The sequence below is a fragment of the Polypterus senegalus genome, chromosome 14 (assembly GCF_016835505.1).
Source record: "Polypterus senegalus isolate Bchr_013 chromosome 14, ASM1683550v1, whole genome shotgun sequence".
Classification (NCBI taxonomy): Eukaryota; Metazoa; Chordata; class Cladistia; order Polypteriformes; family Polypteridae; genus Polypterus; species Polypterus senegalus.
In genome coordinates this window covers 26,462,773-26,484,130 of record NC_053167.1, presented here as the reverse complement: position 1 = coordinate 26,484,130, position 21,358 = coordinate 26,462,773, and the positions used below count along the sequence as shown (strand labels likewise).

The 21,358-nt window shown below is 39.3% G+C and overlaps 1 protein-coding gene across 2 annotated transcripts in view; it reads left to right on the top strand.

Moving 5' to 3' along the window:
* LOC120514558 (eggshell protein-like) overlaps nt 1-14,845 on the top strand; it is a 29,391-nt gene extending 14,546 nt beyond the window's left edge. For both annotated transcript variants that reach the window (XR_005630486.1, XM_039734994.1), the window contains exon 2: nt 14,397-14,845. Coding sequence is in view for 1 of the 2 variants with exons in the window: in XM_039734994.1 (XP_039590928.1) it covers nt 14,397-14,726 (330 nt within the window). In the remaining variant the exon portion in view is untranslated. The remainder of the gene's footprint in view (nt 1-14,396) is intronic.
* The last annotated feature ends 6,513 nt before the right edge of the window (nt 14,846-21,358 follow it).

Below are 21,358 nucleotides of genomic sequence, written 5' to 3'. Positions count from 1 at the left end.
TTAATGATGGATCATTCTGATCCTAGAATGCTGGTGACTTCGGAATGAACAAAGTTCTATTAGTATGTTACATTTGTGGACACAGTAAACTGTTGGTTTGTGAGCGACTTTACTATGCCCATATGTAATGAACAATCCTAAAAACCTTCTTAACCAGTGACTTTATGAGCAAGCATAAAGTCTTACTTACAGTAGGTAATTGCCCCTTGAAGTTGTGTACAAAAAATATAATAAGCAGATTGAAAAGTAGTTGATTTGTAATAATTTCATTATGAGAAGGATGCCTTAATCCAGGAGTGCCCACACTTTTTCGGATTGCGAGCTACTTTTAAAATGACCAGGTCGAAATGATCTACCTATGAGATTATATATATATATATATATATATATATATATATATATATATATATATATATATATATATACTAATAAAAGGCAAAGCCCTCACTCACTCACTGACTCATCATTAATTCTCCAACTTCCCGTGTGGGTGGAAGGCTGAAATTTGGCAGGTTCATTCCTTACAGCTTCCTTACAAAAGTTGGGCAGGTTTTATATCGAAATTCTACGCGTAATGGTCATAACTGGAAGCAGTTTTCTCCATTTACTGTAATGGAGATGAGCTTCAACGCCGTGGGGGAGTTTCGTGACATCATCATGCCTCCCACGTAATCACGCAGTACATAGAAAACCAGGAAGACCTCCAAAAGCGCTGAAGAAAACATGCATTATATAATTGAGAAGGCAGCGAAACAATACGAAGCGGCGAGTGACATATACAACCATATTCATGAGTTCTGCTACTGAAACAAAGCACGATGTAAACCTACACTTTAAATTAAGTTCATAGACAGGCTGCCGCTGGCGTTTGTAATTTAGTGCCTTCCCATATAAGGCCGTCCGTCAGCGGCAATCCAATAGCAAACTCCCACTAAATATTCACGGGTTAAGGACTGTGCTTATGCAGAGGAAGATGAGATGGTCAGGGTGGTGTTTGACACAAACTCAGCGAAACTGCGAGAGAAAGTTTTAAGTGCCAGGACTAAGGTAACATTAAATACAGCCATGGACATAGCACGAGATGACACCAGCACAGCTGGGAACCTTCGATGCATGTACACCGAGCGGCTCACGTGAACTGACGCAGTGCACAGATAAAAAGCAACAGTTCCAAAGAGCGCTGAACAAAACCAATTACACAATTGAAAAGGCAGCAAAAATATGAAGCGCCTGATAAGCATATTCATAAATCCAGCTACTGCGGAAACAAAGCACACGGTGGAAAAGTCAATGTCCCGCTAAAGGAAGACAGTGTAAAAAAAAAACGTGCATGCAGTGTGTCAGGTCTCAGATAAAGAAGAAGACGAGCTGTTTATTGATGCAGTAAGAAACGAATCGATGAATGAAACCTGTCATCTTTACAACGATTGACAAACACGGAATGTAACTTGAACACAACACATCCTACAAATACGAACCTGATTGAAAGAAATAATGATAATCAAATCCTTGATGACAGCAACACTCAGTAACACTCACAAAACAAATACTGTATATTGACAGTCATGTTATGTTATTTTTAAAATGTTCCCTTTTCTTTTTCTAGCTTTTTTAACACACTACTTCTCCGCTGCGATACGCGCTGGTAACACAATAAACTACAGATCCCATAATGCAGCGCTTGTTGTTTAAGGTTTGAGTTGATTTATTCACGAATAATATTCCTGTCTGTTTTTACCATTCCTACCAAAGATATTTCTGTCGACTAAATAAAAATTCCTTCTATTTAAAATTTAAATAGAACTTGAACAAATCTATAGTTCATAATATCCACGCAGACTTGCACGTAAGAGCGGGAGTCATCCGTTTTAACAAGCAGCATATTGCACTGATACTGAAATAGCTGTGTGTGTATATATGTAGATATGTATGTATATGTATATATATGTTTATATATGTGTATATATGTAGATATATATATATATGTATATATGTGTATATGTATAGATATGTGTATATATATATATGTTTGTGTGTGTGTGTGTAAATATATATATATATATATATATATATATATATATATATATGACAACAACACTCATCACTCACAACAGTGACAAAACAATTACATTGACAATCATGTTACGTTATTTTCAAAATGTTTCCTTTTCTTTTTCATTGCTTCTTTAACACACTACTTCTCCTGGCTGGTATTTTGCTAGTATATATATATATATATATATATATATAGTGTTAGATAGGGGCGCTCTCGCTCCCTTGAACCCCTGTCCACGACTCCAGACACCAGGTAAAAGTCCAATAAGTGACTTTATTAAATTGCCACAATGCACAAAACACCCTCTCCTCCACTGTACTCATAAATCACAATAATAACTACAATAAACAATCCTCCAGCTCCCAGACGCGTTGCCACCCTTCCACCCAGCTCAGCTCGCCATCTGGGAGCTCTCACAGTCCTTTTATATTCCCTGACCCGGAAGTGTTCCTAATCCCCAGTCCATGTGATTCTCAATCTCTTCCGGGTCAGGTACAAGTTCTTTTCTTCATCCCAGAAGCCCGTCGCTCTTCCTATGACGAACTTCCGGGTCATAGGGCACGAAGAAGTCTTCGGTCCTCCCTGCAGCATCCCCTAGTGGCCCCCACGGCATCCAGCAGGGCTGTGCATAAAAGCTCCATTGTCCATGATGCCCTGCTGGTTTTCTGGGGACCTCCATGCTGCAAGGAGGGCTCCACCTGGCGGCTTGGGGGTATTGGCCGGGATAAATGGACAAGGACAGTTGTCCAAGGACAGTTTCGCCAAATATGGCCCAACCTTCGGCACCCGTAACACTGCCTCTGTCCTCCTGGCATTCTCCCCCTGCGGGACTGAAAACAATTAGGAAATGTTAAGTCCGCCCCTTCTCTTGCTGGGTGAGAAACCCCTGGCGTCTCTAATGGTGCTTTCTTTCTTATTAGGAGACCCACGTTTTATTTTCGGGACCTCCTGTTTGATGTGGGGCTTGTCCACAGTCTGAGTCTCTCTACTAGATGAAGAGAGACCCTTTACTGTCTGCACCCCTTTACTTTATAAATTACGGTGCCGGGCGCCTTTAGGGCCGCCTTGCTCCGGGAGTCAGCACTGTCTAGCTGCCCCGGATCGATTAGCCCTTCCGCCGACCACTCGGTTAACGTACCGGCCTCTCTTGTAGGGTACGTAGTGTACTGGTACCCACTATTTATTAAAAGCGGGCCCGGATTACACTGCGTCCCTCTTGCTTTATATAAGGTACGGGTTTCATATACCTGAACCACCACATCATGATATATACGGGAGGCTTCCCACCAAATCGGCGCACATAATCCCTCATTTTTGCCAACGGCTCTTTGGCTGCAGCTTGCGGGTATTGGCCGGTATAAACGGCCGGCCATCCTCCACAATATATATATATATATATATATATATATATATATATATATATATATATATATATATATATATAATATACTGAGTATACTTTATACTTAAAATATATGTTGATGTTCATTGCATAACTGAATAACCTTTATGGCACAATAATAATTCAATACATTTATGGTCACTACAGTATTTGGATTATTAATCTTCATGTGGGAAAAGGCTGACTTGCATAAATAAGTAGAGCCAAATAATGCAGTCAAGGAGCTTTTGAATTCAGCCGATTGAAAAATGTTGGCTGTCCGATTAACAGCGATTTTAGTTCCTTCTCCTTTCTCTTTCTCAGATCGCTTTTTGGAAGGATGTCAGTTTCATACTTTTTATGAACAGTTTGAAAGTGCCTTTCCACATTTTCCTTCTTTGGAATAGCAATGAGTTCGGCATGGTGGTGCAGTGGTAGCGCTGCTGCCTCGCAGTGCCCCGGGTCCTCCCTGCGTGGAGTTTGCATGTTCTCCCCGTGTCTGCGTGGGTTTCCTACGGGCGATCCGGTTTCCTCCCACAGTCCAAAGACATGCAGGTTAGGTGGATTGGCGATTCTAAATTGGCCCTAGTGTGTGCTTGGTGTGTTTGTGTGTGTCCTGTGGTGGGTTGGCACCCTGCCCGGGATTGGTTCCTGCTTTGTGCCCTGTGTTGGCTGGGATTGGATCCAGCAGACCCCCGTGACCCTGTGTTTGGATTCAGCGGGTTGGAAAATGGATGGATATATGGAGACACTTTTAAGGTTCTGGGGTCTGGTGAAGTTAACATCTTACCTGGTATCAAATCTTAATCCAGACTCCATTTGAAATTCCAACTCTCTCAATGTTTATAAAAAGCATTTGTAGACTGTGTCATTTGGTGAAATCTTGTCTAACTGATATTGGCTATTGTACTGTAAGTATTTATTGTTCTGAGCTCTTCATGTGTGATGATCAATTTTGTAACCTTGTCCTGTAACGCTTGCGCTCAAACAGACCCGAGACTTATTTTTACATGATTATGTTGAACTCTTTTGTAAGTTGATTTGTATAAAAGCATCTGCTAAGTAAATAAATGTAAATATAAACAAAGCTCCTAATATTAATTTGGTTCAGATTCTTAACATTTTTCTGGTTTTCAGAGAATCAGGTGGGTAGGTGTGTCAAGTTAGGGGTTTCATTGAAGCTTTAAGCAAGGTTAAGGTTGTTAAAATACAGGTCTGTGAGACAATGACCTGCAACACGTAACCTGCAACACCAGATGCTAGAATCAGAGATCTGGAACTTCAGGGTGAACCTTAATGGTCCTAAGGTTACCAATGGCTCCATATTTCTCACCCTTTAACCTGGGAAAGAGAGAGATATCTGGATATTCCTCCAGGTTACTTTAGCTTTTTACACATTTCAGGAGTGTATATCATCCTCTCCTGCACTTGTTTTCTTTTCAGTCTGTACACATTTAAATTCTTTAACCCCTTTTTGTATTTAAAATACTTTAAGAATGTATTCCTTATGTTTTCTATTTTTTGACAATGTGATAACTAAAGAAACACACATTTCCCACAATTAGACCTCACCAGTGTGCTATACAACTAGGCTTGGAATTTTTTTTGTTTTTCAATTATATGATATGTTGAGGTCAGGTCTGCACATGAAAAGGGAATATATGGGGTTTTTTGGCAATTTGCCTGGCTATTATAGTAAAAATTTACAATTGTCGTTATTTACAAATTATTTAGTTAGATTAATACTGTATTTTACACTTTTGTATTATTGATTTTATGTATGTAAAATGAATACAAATAGTGCCCTTATAAACCTGTAAATAAAACAACACAAAGCTCAAAAGTCACAGATACAGTTCCATCTGGTGGCTACAGGGTGAATGTTTACTCTATCTATACTAATAAAAGGCAAAGCCCTCACTGACTGACTGACTGACTGACTCACTCACTCACTGACTCACTCACTCACTCACTGACTCCTCACTAATTCTCCAAGTTCTCGTGTAGGTAGAAGGCTGAAATTTGGAAGGCTCATTCCTTACAGCTTACTTACAAAAGTTGGGCAGGTTTCATTTCGAAATTCTACACGTAATGGTCATAACTGGAAGCTATTTTTCTCCATATACTGTAATGGAGTTGAGCTGGATGGCCGTGGGGCGGAGTTTCATGTGACATCATCACGCCTCCCACGTATTCACGTGAACTGACTATCAACGCAGTACGTAGTGTAAAAGATGTAGCAACAAACAACATAAAGGTTTGGGGTTTTCCAGCCCCGTATATTGCAAATTATCCACAATAAATTCAAAAGTTGGTCAAGAAAATAATTTCTTAAAATTTTTAAGTCTGCCCAATTTTAACCAGGGATGATATTTTTGTTTCTGTTTTGAATTCAAATGCAGTTTAAAAGCATTTTTTTTTTTCATAAATTAAAACAGCTTGAGTTTACAATATTCATGTCCATGTCTATTATTTGATTCTGTCGCCCACTAAAACCCTTTTAAATTAAAACAAAACATTTGCGATTTGGGGCAAATTTACGTGTGCGATTACATACGATTAATCAAGATTAATTCTTACACAGCCTCTAATTAATTGGATTAATTTTTTTAATCGAGTCCCACCCCTAATATATATATGTAGATATATATATATGTAGATTTGTATATATATGTGTATATACAGTATATATGTAGATATGTATATGTGTATATATATGTGTGTGTGTACAATTTATATATGTGTGTGTGTGTCTGTGTGTATACTGTGTGTATATATATATATATATATATATATATATATATATATATATATATATATATATATATATATATATATATATATATATATATATATTCCAGCAACAGTCACGACAATGACAAAACAATTACATTGTCAATCATGTTACGTTATTATTAAAATGTTTCCTTTTCTATTTACTCTCTCGCTGCCAAGCATGGGTATTTTGCTATATATATATATATATATATATATATATATATATATACAGTGGTGTGAAAAACTATTTGCCCCTTCCTGATTTCTTATTCTTTTGCATGTTTGTCACACAAAATGTTTCTGATCATCAAACACATTTAACCATTAGTCAAATATAACACAAGTAAATACAAAATGCAGTTTTTAAATGATGGTTTTATTATTTAGGAGAAAAAATCCAAACCTACATGGCCCTGTGTGAAAAAGTAATTGCCCCCTGAACCTAATAACTGGTTGGGCCACCTTTAGTAGCAATAACTGCAATCAAGCGTTTGTGATAACTTGCAATGAGTCTTTTACAGCACTCTGGAGGAATTTTGGCCCACTCATCTTTGCAGAATTGTTGTAATTCAGCTTTATTTGAGGGTTTTCTAGCATGAACCGCCTTTTTAAGGTCATGCCATAGCATCTCAATTGGATTCAGGTCAGGACTTTGACTAGGCCACTCCAAAGTCTTCATTTTGTTTTTCTTCAGCCATTCAGAGGTGGATTTGCTGGTGTGTTTTGGGTCATTGTCCTGTTGCAGCACCCAAGATCGCTTTAGCTTGAGTTGACGAACAGATGGCCGGACATTCTCCTTCAGGATTTTTTGGTAGACGGAACCATGAATTCTACTATCTATCACAGCAAGCCTCCCAGGTCCTGAAGCAGCAAAACAACCCCAGACCATCACACTACCACCACCATATTTTACTGTTGGTATGATGTTCTTTTCCTGAAATGCTGTGTTCCTTTTACGCCAGATGTAACGGACATTTGCCTTCCAAAAGTTCAACTTTTGTCTCATCAGTCCACAAGGTATTTTCCCAAAAGGCCTGGCAATCATTGAGATGTTTCTTAGCAAAATTGAGACGAACCCTAATGTTCTTTTTGCTTAACAGTGGTTTGCGTCTTGAAAATCTGCCATGCAGGCCGTTTTTGCCCAGTTTCTTTCTTATGGTGGAGTCGTGAACACTGACCTTAATTGAGGCAAGTGAGGCCTGCAGTTCTTTAGACGTTGTCCTGGGGTCTTTTGTGACCTCTCGGATGAGTCGCCTCTGCGCCTTGGGGTAATTTTGGTCGGCCGGCCACTCCTGGGAAGGTTCACCACTGTTCCATGTTTTTGCCATTTGTGGATAATGGCTCTCACTGTGGTTGGCTGGAGTCCCAAAGCTTTAGAAATGGCTTTATAACCTTTACCAGACTGATAGATCTCAATTACTTCTGTTCTCATTTGTTCCTGAATTTCTTTGGATCTTGGCATGATGTCTAGCTTTTGAGGTGCTTTTGGTCTACTTCTCTGTGTCAGGCAGCTCCTATTTAAGTGATTTCTTGATTGAAACAGGTGTGGCAGTAATCAGGCCTGGGGTGGCTATGGAAATTGAACTCAGGTGTGATACACCACAGTTAGGTTATTTTTTAACAAGGGGCAATTACTTTTTCACACAGGGCCATGTAGGTTTGGATTTTTTTTTCTCCCTAAATAATAAAAACCATCATTTAAAAACTGCATTTTGTGTTTACTTGTGTTATATTTGACTAATGGTTAAATGTGTTTGATGATCAGAAACATTTTGTGTGACAAACATGCAAAAGAATAAGAAATCAGGAAGGGGGCAAATAGTTTTTCACACCACTGTATATGACAACAACACTCATATCAATGACAAAACAATTACATTGACAATCATGTTACGTTATTTTTAAACTGTTTCCTTTTCTTTTTCATAACTTCTTTAACACACTACTTCTCTGCGAAGCGCGGGTATTCTGCTAGTTAACAATAAATACAAAAGCAAACAGTATTTATTAATACATTACATAACTTAACTTAATATTTAGGCGAATATAAGACCCACTGTTAAAATAATATTTTAATATAGGGGAAATGAGTTTGATTTACTTAATATGGTCAAAATAACTGAGGATTTGTTCTGTTCTGTGTATTGTATTATATTGACCCCCTTCTTTTTGACACCGACTGCATGCCCAACCTACCTGGAAAGGGGTCTCCTTTTGAACTGCCTTTCCCAAGGTTTCTTCCATTTTTTCCCTGCAAGGGTTTTTTTGGGAGTTTTTCCTTGTCTTCTTAGAGAGTCAAGGCTGGGGGGCTTTCAAGAGGCAGGGCCTGTTAAAGCCCATTGCGGCACTTCTTGTGTGATTTTGGGCTATACAAAAATAAATTGTATTGTATTTACTGTATATACTACCAGTAATGGCACACTGCACAATAACGTGCAGTGAATACACTTGACTTGTAGTTTTCAGACTCTTTCTCTGTACGTTTAGCATTCGTTTGCTCAGAGGTTGATGTGCTTGCTGCTTCCTGAGCAGCTCTTCCTTTCTACACCCTAGTGGCCCACTTCTTCTTTTCTTTCATTGGCATCTTTTCACATTAAAACTGATTAAGTCTGTGTTTGTGTTGCAATTACTCAAGAATGATTTAAGATATGAAAAGGTAGGGGAAGTGACGGCAAATGTGGTAGAGATTGAGAATGGTGCCCATACCCCTGCACCGCATGACCAAACTTCTGCCCACTGCCAAGAGTTGATTCTACAATAAAATAAAATAAAAATAAAAAAGAGTAATAATTCCAAAACTCTTCACTTTTAATATAAAGCTGTAGTGGAGTGTTTCAGCGTAGTATACGTGTACCAAATTTCAGGCTACAGGCTATTTAATATTTGATGACCTTCCTGGGTTGACCTATGACCTTGGAGGTCAATCATCACCCCAAAAGCAGATAGTAGAAGTCACATAGTAATGTGTACCAAATTTCAGGTCAATAGGTTAAACGGTTTGTGAGCTACATGTGATTTAAAATCCTAGACAGACAAACAGACAGCCACGGTAGCATATTATATAAGAAGATATACAATGGACCCTTGACTTAACGAACTCAATTCGTTCGTGAGGGCTGCTTGTAAACTCAGGTTGGTTGTAAGTCAAGACAATTTTTCCCCATAAGAAATAATGCAAATACCCATAATACATTCCAAACCTTTCACAGCAACACTTACTTAATTTTTTCATAATAAAAAAGGGTTGTATAATGTGCATAATTTACCAAAAACACCAATAATTTTTCTAATGTACTTCCAGAAAAGCCCAGTTTCATCACAGTTGAAAACTTGATGAGAGCAAAAGCCATTTCTCGGTGTTATCATTTCAAAGTGGTGTATTTAATTTTCGGCAGCCTTTTTATCAGCACTGGCTGCTTCACCATGCCTAACTACGCTATGAATCCCAGTTCTCATTTTAAAATTGTGAAACCACACTTTACTGACACGAAATGTTTCACCACTATCACTTGTTGATGGCTTATCCTTTAACAGATCTGCATTTATAGCCCTAGCTTTTTCACAAATTATAGACTCAGATAGGCTATTACCTTCCATCTGCCTTTCGTTTATCCACACTAATAATAGCTTTTCTACCTCATCTAACACTGTTGATTGTGACTTACTAATTTGAGTAACACCTTTAACAACACTAGCTTCCTTTTACAAATCTTTTTTTTTTTGTAAAATTGTCGAGATTGTGGATTTCAACATGCTGTACATATTAGCGAGATCAGTCACACGAACGCCACACTCATGTTTCTGCACAGTTTCCTTCTTCGTTTCAATTGTGATCACTTTCTTTACATTCGTTACCTTCTCTTCCTTCCCTAGCTTCTTTTCTAGCTTTTTTGGGGCCATTTTGATAACACTTATTGAAATAAATTAAATATATCACTGCACTGACCGAAATGACGTCCACAAACACACGTATCTGGGCTCCGACTGACGCTTACGAATGCTCTCGGCTGTTTGTTTACAATCGCACAATCGGATACACGTGACAGCATTCGGGTCGTAACTGAAGACGTTGATCGTAATTCAAAACAAAAATTTTGGTCGTAAACCAAGTTGTTCGCATTTCAGGCTGGTCGTATATCAAGGGTCGACTGTATCTGAACTGACATACTGTATATATATATATATATATATATATGTATATATATATCAATACTAATAAAAGGCAAAGCCCTCACTGACTGACTGACTCACTCATCACTAATTCTACAACTTCCCGTGTAGGTAGAAGGCTGAAATTTGGCAGGCTTATTCCTTACAGCTTACTTACAAAATTTAAGCAGGTTTCATTTCGAAATTCTACACGTAACGGTCATAACGGTCGACAACGTCCGCCATGTTGAACTTTCTTATGTATGGCCCCATCTTCACGAAATTTGGTAGGTGGCTTCCCTGCGCTAACCGAAACCGATGTACGTACTTATTTTGATGGTATAACGGCACTGTCGGGTGCCATATTGAACTTTCCAACAGTCTTTGTTACTTATGGGCCCATCTTCAAGAAATTTAGTACGCAGGTTCTCAACGCTAACTGAATCCTACTTATGTACATATAGCCTGCAGCTCGGGCACTGTGTGAGGCCGCGTTGGGCCCCCCATCCCAACGCCTCCCACGTTGTTGGCTGCCTGCCTATATAATGCCGTCCGTCGCTCCAGTCTCTACATTCCCTTCCTTGCTTCACCATGGGATTCACGTCTCCGTGTTTATAACTACAGCCTTTTTATTTAATCCACGGCTTCTCCACAGTTTTATTGTTCGTTTATTACAATTATAGTTATTGTGTAGGTATTTTAGACTTACTTTACATTGTTCAGGTACCCATTTCCTTTATCGTTCCAACCATACCCCCATTAACATGTCTATTGAGGTGATCACCATCGATCAAAGAACTGTCACTTACCGAGTGGTTTCCATGCCCGGAGATGGCACCTGCCTTTTCCATTCTCTTTGCTACATATTGCACGGCCATATCAGGCTCACTCCGGAGGAACATTGTGTCTTATGTATTGAATGACTGGGACAGGTTCAAGGTGTGGACTGATGACGGTACAGGAGATAATTATACTACACAGGAGCACTATAAGAGTGAAATGCTTAAGCCCTTCACCTATGGTTCTGCATGTGAGTTGATGACTGCCGCTGAATTGTTCGGTTGTCACTTTCAAGTGTACCGAAATGGCCAAATATTTTACACCTTTCGACAACCGCCAATGCCTCTTAAACATCTTAGATTCACAGGTGACGATTTCAGTAGTAGACACTTTGATGTTTATGAATGTTTAAACTCTCAAAAGCTGGACGTGAAGTTATCGATGAAACCGGTTGTATGCTTACAACGCTTGACAGATGCCGAATGTCACTTCAACACAAGTCTTGCAAATACTGTCGTAATTGAAACAAACCATGAAACTCAAACTGATTATGAGAGCAGCAATCTAAGCTGTGAGATTTGAAACAAGATTGCTTTTCACATGGCCAACTGTACGTTGCATGCTCAAGAGTGAGCTCAGCGCACAGCTTGGTCATATTACAACCGGAGGGCCAAACTGACAATGCGGTATACAAAGAGATCCTTAACAAATAATTATTGGTATACTTTCCCTCAGTTTAAAAAGGTTTAATTTTCTTCTTAATATAAATTTTAAGGCAGTACTTCGCCGCTGCGAAGCGCGGGTATTTTGCTAGTATATATATAATATATACTGTTAGGTCCATAAATATTTGGACAGAGACAACTTTTTTTCTAATTTTGGTTTTGTCTTTGAGTGAATTGTCCAATTACTTTTGAGCCACAGAAATGAAGGGATTGTGTTAAAAAAATGCTTTAGTTGCCTCACATTTTTATGCAATCGTTTTGTTTAACCCACTGAATTAAAGCTGAAAGTCTGCACTTCAACTGCATCTGAGTTGTTTCATTTAAAACTCATTGTGGTAATGTACAGAACCAAAATTAGAAAAAAGTTTTCTCTGTCCAAATATTTATGGACATATATATGTATATTGTAATGGACAGCTGGGTCCTATGCCCGGTCGGGACGACCCTGCTGTATATGGTCCGAGGGAGCAGCCATGGACTTCTCAGTACCTCCCCCGGGACGGTTGGTGGCAGCCTCCCTGGTTGATGATGCCTCAGTTTCTCGCAGGGTTTCATGGGAAATGGAGTTCTCCCCAACCCTGTGGGGACCCGGGATGGCCGCTAGTGGTTTAATCATCGGGGCCCACACGGGAGTGCAATTGGGAACAGGTGAGCAAGCAACAGGAGCACTCCCGGGAGGGCCATAAAAGGAGCCAGCAACCACCTCTCAGGGCCAGAATCAGGAGGAAGAGGACAAGGTTGCCTGAGAGGAGTGGTGGGGCCAGCGGAAGGATTGCTGTGTTTAAAGTAAGGTGCTTTGGGACTGTGTTATACCTGTGGGGTTCACGGGGAAGACGTGCCCCACAGGGGAAGAGTGTTTGAACTGTTTAAGTGTTTGGGACTGTGTTGGGCCTGTGGGACACGGGGAAGATGTGGTTTTATCAAACATGTCCTGGGAGAGGATGCATTTCTTTCTTTAATCAATATGCTAGATTTCTACCACATGATGTGAACTGGCAAAAAATGTAAAAATGGGTTTTAGTGTAAATACACGACATTGGCCTTGTTTAAAAAGGAAAATGAAATTGACTATGCGTATTATATTCTTCACTTTTGTGGTGTAATGTGTTTGTCATGTCAGCACATACAATAATAACGACAAGGTGATATGAATTATTATCCATCCATCCATCCATTATCCAACCTGCTATATCCTAACTACAGGGTCACGGGGGTCTGCTGGAGCCAATCCCAGTCAAAACTGGGCACAAGGCAGGAAAACAAATCCCGGGCAGGGCGTCAGCCCACCGCTGAATCATTATACATGTAAGTTGTCATTTAGCTGGTTTGCCTGTATTTCCCTACTTGATGGAGGGTGTCATTGTATCCCAGTTTCTCCAAAATGTTGCATACGCACTGGTAGGTTTTGCCTGAAATATCTGCATGGTTTTTTTTTATAAATCCTGACGTTTGCGTGGGAAGTTGTATACACATATTTCGGGGGTTCTTTCTCTGCATACATACAAATATAAATGTTAAATGAGGGCCCAGGTGGTTGGCAGTGCACCAAGGCAAAAGTTGGTTCACTTCTGTCACCTTTCTGTATGCTGGTTCATTACTCTTAGTAATTAGTCTAATAATGGTGGTATTCTTAGCAAATTAATGACTTTTACTGAAGGGTCAGTGAACCTAAAGTCGTTGGTGTACAAATAATAGAGGATGGGGTACGTATGCAGCCTAAAGGAGCACATGTGCTGATATGGAGATAATCTGAGAGGTGGGAGCTCATCTGAACATACAGTTTCTAGTTCACAAACAATGGTGTCAACTTCTCAACAGAAGTCTGTTAACAACATTCTGGCATCAGTCCCTTTACAGTCCAGATGCACAAGCAAAAAGTGTAGGCCCATGCTTATGGCATGGTCCACAGATGTATTTGTCCTGTATGCCAGCTGGAGTGAATCAAGATGAGGAGCAGTAACAGACTTAAGATGGCTTGGAATTAGTCATTCAAATATTTATAAATATGACAAGCTGAACACACAGCACACAGTATTGCTTGATATCCTCAAAGTCATAAAGTTTTGATCACCCTTTAGTAAACTTGAGGCTTCATCTGATCAGCAGAAGTGATAACAGAGGTGTACTGTACATAACATTCACATGATTTTGTTCTAAAAAAACCCTAACTTTATTACTGTAAAGTGTAAGTACAGCTTAATATGATGAAAAACATATATATATGCTTCCCGAATATCCCATTTTCTTAACAAGTACAACAGTTATTTAGCTTGAGCCATCTACTTCACTAACCCAAAGACATTGCAAAATGTAGTTCTGTTTTTAAAACAGTAAACAAAGAATTCAAAAATATTATTCACTTGCAAACCAGGACATGCAATGCAAGACTATGGTGCCAAGTAATGCTCTGAAGAAAGTTAAATTTACTGTGATAAGTCAATTGCATCCTTAGCACCGATATTTGAGGTTACCAAGGTGTGGTTTCCTTTAAGTTATGCTCTTTTCAACATTTTATATCTTGTTGCAGAATATGGGACTTCAACACTCCAAGAAAGAGGAAAAGAAATCAAAGAAGAAGGCAAAGAAGAAAGTTTCTAGTTATGCTAAGAGTTCATCATTATTCGACGGTGGCTTTGACATTGACATAAGTCATGATGACAGTGGACTTTCAAGTGGAGGACACTGTAACTTTGGAGACTTGAGTGGAGGGGACTGTTACAGCGGAGGGGACTGTTACAGCGGAGGGGGGTGTGACAGCGGAGGGGGGTGTGACAGTGGAGGAGGAGATTGTGGTGACAGCGGAGGAGGTTATGACGGCGGAGGAGATTGTGGTGACTGCGGAGGAGGTTGTGACTGAAAATTTAACAAGACAAAACTTTAATATCTGCTTTCTTGTTTTTAATGTTTGGCCTTAAAATCTAAATGTTTATGCGTAAATCAGTTTATCAGTAAAAGTTGATCTACAAAAACAATGAATTTGTTTCTCAAAATTGTATACTTTTTCCATTCATGAACACACACCTGACAAATGCTATATAGACAAAACCTATTTCCCAAACTTTTTTCTGTTTTTAAATGAATCTATAAAAAAGTAATCATAATAAAGTCTTTTTTGTTATTTTCTTCACAAAAATTGAAAATAAAGGTCTGCTATACCTTACTTGTGATTTGTGTAACTCTTATTAATTAATTCATTAATTAATTATTATTTAATTAGATAGCAGGTTAGGCCACAATATCTACAGACGGGTGACCTTCATTGGAACTAATTCTGCAACTTCTAAACCAATTGGCTGTACCACTGATGGAATAGGCGTGACATATTAAAGGGAGTCAAAATTTATATGATCACTTGTTTGTGTTTTATATCTTAAATTAACTTGGACAAATTTGCACAGATCTATTTTTGCTTTAGCATTAAACAGTCTTTTTCTATTGATTCCAAATGAAATCCACTATATTCAATGTACAGTATAATGATAAAATATGAAAACTTCCAAGGGGTGAATATGTTTTTATAGGCACTGTTTTTTCCCTCAACTGAAAGTGGTTGGCATTGTGTCGAAGGGCTGCACCTTTACAAGTACTCAAATCCCTGTTTTGGATCTTGGGAAAAGTCTGCATGCTCTTCCTAAATATTTTAAAGGGTGTCATTTTGGGTCTGCTGGTTTCCTCCCAAAGTGCAAAGACATTTTGCTAGACTGATAGAAGACTCTGTTAAAGAATTTGTTTTAAAGGTTATTTAAAGTGTTTTTGAGCCTGTTATTACCAGGATAGGATCTGTCTGTGTGCTTTCTAGCAAACTTGTCCCCTTGACTCTCTCCAGATGCCACCAACACTCTCCCTTCTTATTGCCCATTCTGTTACCATCTTCTCTGTGAGACTTAGCATTAATTTGCTTGTTATAAGAGACTTAGTTTACTAGGAGCCATTGACACCAAACCTGGAGTGACTTTTAGAGCAGCTCTAGCATCACTTCTACACTGAAGCGCTGGTCAGTTGCCAACAGACCACAATGTATTCTGATGTGACCAAATGGATGGGCCCTGAACTCTACTTAAAGGACCAGTTACCCATAACTCCTCTTTGTTTTTCTACCCCAATCAGACCCCTCCCCTGCCCTAGTCATGTGAATGTCAAAGATAGACAGACAGACAGACTGACTTTGGCTCCAGGGGGAAACTGTACTGTATGTGAGTATGAAATTCTGTTCTAATTAGCTGTGCTGCATGTCTTAAGATGGTTTGAAATCAAAGTAATCAGCATAGACCTCAGTACTAAGGTGTGCAGTGCACTGTGTAATGCATATGTCTCTGTTAAATGCCATTCGGTATTGGATTTGTAAAAGTAGTTCAATGTGTGTGATGTGCCATATTTTGGAATGACAAATGCAGTCAATTTTGTAACTGCAAATGTTTGTGATGTGCCATTTTTTTGGAATGACAGACATACAGACACTCATCTTTTATTACCGTGGATTTAGAAAGAAAATCCTTATTCAGCTCATAAATGTGAAAAAAGGAAAAGTTATAGTAACATTTCAGAACAGGGATTACTTGCAGTTAATTAGGTTAGTCACTTCTTATTATGTAATCAGACCTTAACAAAACTTCTTAACAATACATTCTATAACTTATAGAAACACTGTGGCAATCGATAAAGCACTTATTACTACAGTGTAAATCTTTATTAAACATTGATTATTTTGAAACAGCCTATTGATTTCATATTTACCAGCTTCAATTCTTCAAAGCCGACTAAAGGCAGCAACCATTTAATAGTGCTGATAATATCCACTAGGTGGTGCTGCTGCTGCATTGAGGTTATGGCAATGGTAATTAAGTAATAGCCTAAAAAAGAAAAGTCCAGCGATTCTGAACACGTTTTGACCGTGAACGGATGGAGTGGTCTTAAGAAAGGTAAGAGGTGACCATCAAATTGTGTCACCTGGTGAATATTATATGGATTGAATACTATATACTCTAGCAACAATGATTTAAACTGTATTTCAAGAAAGTAACATACTATACAATCAGGCAGATAAAATGTGCAGAACCTATACAACAAATGACTTCAAAATGAATCTAGAGAAAACACCACAAAATTAAAAAAGAAAGAAAGAGAAAACCTAACAAAGAGAGAAGATTTGGTACATTTCCAGAACATGTGGACTAATAATGCTGGAGCAAGATGGCAACACTTGCAAGTTGGATCTTGCTGCAGGCATAACAATGACTCATAAGATGAAGCAGTGAGAGGCAGAGCAAAACTGAAGAAGTAGTGAAGTGTATAGATGATGTGTTTGGGAGAACACTGAAGGATAAGAAGGTGAAATGGGTTAATTTGTAAATAATTGCATTCCGAAATGAGTGACTTCAGGAATAAGAATCATTTGTGCATAGAAAGAAAAGTAAGATTGGTGAAACGTTCTTCTATATATGATAGGGCAGCACAGTGGCACAGGGTTGCCACCTTGCAGTAAAGAGACCAGGTTTCACATCTTGGGTGTTGCCTTTGTGAAGCTTGCATGTTCTCCCCGTGTCTGCATGGGTTTTCTCCTGGTACTCCAGTTTCCTCCCACAGTCCAAAGACATGAACGTTAGGTGCATTAGCAACCTTAAATTGATCCTGACTAGCGCCCTGTCCAGCATTTGTTCCTGCCTTTCACCCAGTGCTAGTTGCAATAGGCTCTAGCACCCCCCATTGAGCCTATCTATCTGATTGATTGATTGGTTGATTGATTGATTGATTGATTGATTGATTGATTGATTGAACTAAAAACTCCACATCATAAATGGAAGCCAAATGATAGTCACAGAAGTTTATCACCCAGATACAAGCTTGCTCATTGGTATTAAATGCAGTCAGAATAAAGTTCTGAGTTTTCAGTTAAAGTTTTCACCTGCTAAATGTCACAGCAGGAACCAGTGGCTGGAATTGAACAAACAGCTTTGGGATTTGTAGTTGTAACCTTTAACTACTAAGCAATTACGCCTCGAAATGGGGAGCCTTTGTGGGACCAGGGCGTAGGTATGTTTGCAGATTTGCTCCTCTTTCAAAACCAGCACTCAGTAAGCCTGATCACAGGGTTACCATGTGGATGCATGGCTTCCCAGCAGTTTAGATGTTTGCCAAACCAGGTCATCTTTTCGTCGTATAAGTCATGGCCAGGGATTTGAATCCAGTGCCAGAAGAGAGTGACTTCATAGAGAGGAGTACTGCTGTTATTCAGTTTATCTAAGTTTCCTCTTCTATAGCACTCTGGTCTTGTGGCACTTACACACAAATGTACATGTATAAAAAAAACTACATCATAATGCAACATTTGTATATATAAACACACACAGTGGGGGTCCATTTTCTTAGTCTACAGTGGTAAATGGGTTTTTCCAATTAAATTGTCTTGTTTGCTTGTTGGAATGCTCACTAAAAAATACTAATTTACAAAAGTCACTACTGTGTCAGCCTACAGTGTTCAAAAAGATTAATGTTTAGCTAGTAAAAATACAAAGAAGGCAATTACAGTTGTATTAACACAATGTTTTCAGACCCATGAATGAAAAATATGATTAAAGTATGTACAGAACAATATCCCTCTTAAGGCTTCTCCATCATTTTCTATCCTAAAGTTACTTTTCATAAACATCCACATCAAGAAATACAAGGTTGCTGAACAATGATGCCCCTCGATAGCCAAAGCTAAGACTGTACCTCATAAGATTCTTGGTACTGGCTGTCCTGGCATATGCCAGCGTGGGTGAAGAAACGGACCAAATGAAGACTGAACTAGCAGGGTTGGGCACAGGTACCTACCACTAAGCAGACATTCCTTTCAGTCCCAATTACACTCTTTAAAATGTAGAGTCATTCTTCAGAACAATGTCATATAAGAACTATTTCTGGTTCCCAAAAGAACCATCCACCAGAAATGACTTTATTTAAACCCATATCGAGTTCCATAAGTAATCAGTGTTACACACGTGCGCTTGTGAGACAACTTCATGGCTCGTCAAATGGTAATTCCACCCCAGTTTGAGGGTTGGCACACTCATGTAATGCATCTCCTCTTCTGTCTGCAGCTCCGAGTGAAGGAACAATGACTTTGGATGTCACCTCTGGTTTCCAGTCACTTCGTCCTCTGTTCAGCCGCCATTTTGGACTAGTCTAATGTTGGATGGTCTCATTGTGAATCATTACACTGTTCAGTTTTTTTTGACAATTATCTGGGAATTGCCTGCTTGTGTCCCAAACCTTTATGATCTGGTTTGTGTTTCATGTACAGCATGAGTAGATGACAACAGATTTGTGAAATACCAGTGGGTTCCTGATTTTCAAAGCCCAACAAACTAAATCTCAAATGCAAAGAACGAGACAGTTCTTTGTTAAGCAAAGGTTCAATGAATAATCACACAACCCAGTAAACTGATATTTATTTTTAAGAGTGTATGGCCTCCTAAGGGTGTGGTGATGTAAAAGTGATGCTGCCACTGTTGATAATTTTCTTCTCAAGGGCATGAGAAGGTTGCCAAATAACTTACTTTATGTAAGCACCATTAAGGAAGCCTTTAGCTGCTTTAACTTTACATGTTGTACTTTGATACATCCATTAAAACAAATGTGATAACTGCATAGTGCCCTTCAATCCTGTACGGCAGGGGTCCTCAACCCCAGCAAAGGCTGCCCCCTTCACTGAGGACACTTTTCAGAACGCTAGGCGGGCGGGTCTTTGCAGCGGCACACAGAGAGGAGAGACCGAAGTGAGAGAGTATTACAACAAAGTATTTTTATGTTTCTGACAGTTTCCCATATGACACGAGTCTATAGAAATATCATTACTACTAAGTACATTCAGCAGCAGATACTTTCAGTACAACGAAGTGACCTTGAAATGCTTGAATGAATCATCCACAGAGCAGTTAGTTCTGTGGTCGCAGCTCAGTTGTGCACGTTTGCACATCAATCCCCAAACAGAAACATTGTAAAAAAAAATGTTCTTTCTTCGAACTTTTCTCGTACTGTTTTTTTGCTGTTTTTGTTTTCTGTGGTTTTCACTGATACCTTTTGCTTATTGCTCGTCAACATTTGTAAAACATCCATCGGAATTTAACTCATTGTCACCCTTCTATAGAAACGGCAGACACGAAAAAATGGTAACAGTGTTAATGTGATGTGCAATCTGTTGGAATGACAAATGCAATGCACATGTCTTTGTTATATGCAAAAAAGAAGAAAAATCTTGGGTTGCAAACGTATGTGAACTGCTGCATTTGAAGACGGCGAAAAAGTCGTTTTTATGTGGTTCAGTGATGCTCCTTCAATAAACATTCCCATTAATGCGGCACTCATTCAAGAAAATGTGTGGTTTTTAATCTCTCTTGGGACCTCCGTGAACAGGACAACACGCTGTGAGCCTGCTGTTTCCATGCCCAGGCAGTGGACAAACAGTGTTACACAGATGCTGCAATCACGCTTCGGGATGCACTTCAGTGTGACGTTCCCGTTGGGTGTGGGGGGATCCCAAAATAGTTCAGAAACCTCACAATATGAAGAAGAAGAAGAAGAGGATTATTCGGCTTCTGATTGATAACTGTGCTGCTCACAACATACTTCCACATTCAGATAATGTTTGCGTTGAATTCCTCCCGCCCAATTGCACAGCAGTGCTTTTAGCCATTGGGTTTGGGGATCATTCGCATTCTGAAAGTGTATTATCGCAAGGAAATGCTGAGAAAAATTCTTATCAGCATAATTTGTAGGCAGGAGGAGATTAAAATTAACACGAAAGAAACTTTTGAAGCTGCTTCCATTTCCAACATCCAGTCTTTGTGAGGCAGCGTTTTCTGCAGTGACAGCCACCAAAACGAGATTACAGAGTAGACTGAATATAAGCAACACACTTCGCGTGTCACTGTCTTCCATCTTCCCCAGATGGGATCGTCTGGTTGCAGGAAAACAAGTTCAGGGCTCCCACTGATTCTGCATTATGGTAAGCTGTATAATTACTATTATGATATTATAACTTAATAATAATAGAACTGTAATGTAAATTGTGTATAAAACTGCCCTACGAACCCACCCCTAAAAATCCACCCCTCCATAACCCAACCCAACCCCCATGGTCCCTGGACAAATTTGCTTCTAGTAGAGCGGTCCTTGGTGTGAAAAGGTTGGGGACCACTGCTGTACTGCATCAAACTATCTGCATGCATACAAAGGCATACTACTGCCCATTGGCATGATGAGTTTTAGCTGGCAGTTGTCTGGCATGGCAGGGAAGATGCCGCAGCCAGAGAGATCTCAATGTGCAGCAAGCCGTTCCCTTCAGTTTTCTCAGCTGGTCACCTCACCCTGTTTGAAGATTCCTTGCTGTCTGTTATCAGAGGCATGTTTGCAAAGGGATTACACCTCATTTCGACCACCTGTAAACCAGAGTCTAATCCTTTCCCTCTGTGTTTGTAGATCGGAGAGAGAAGAATAGTCTGTCCAGGG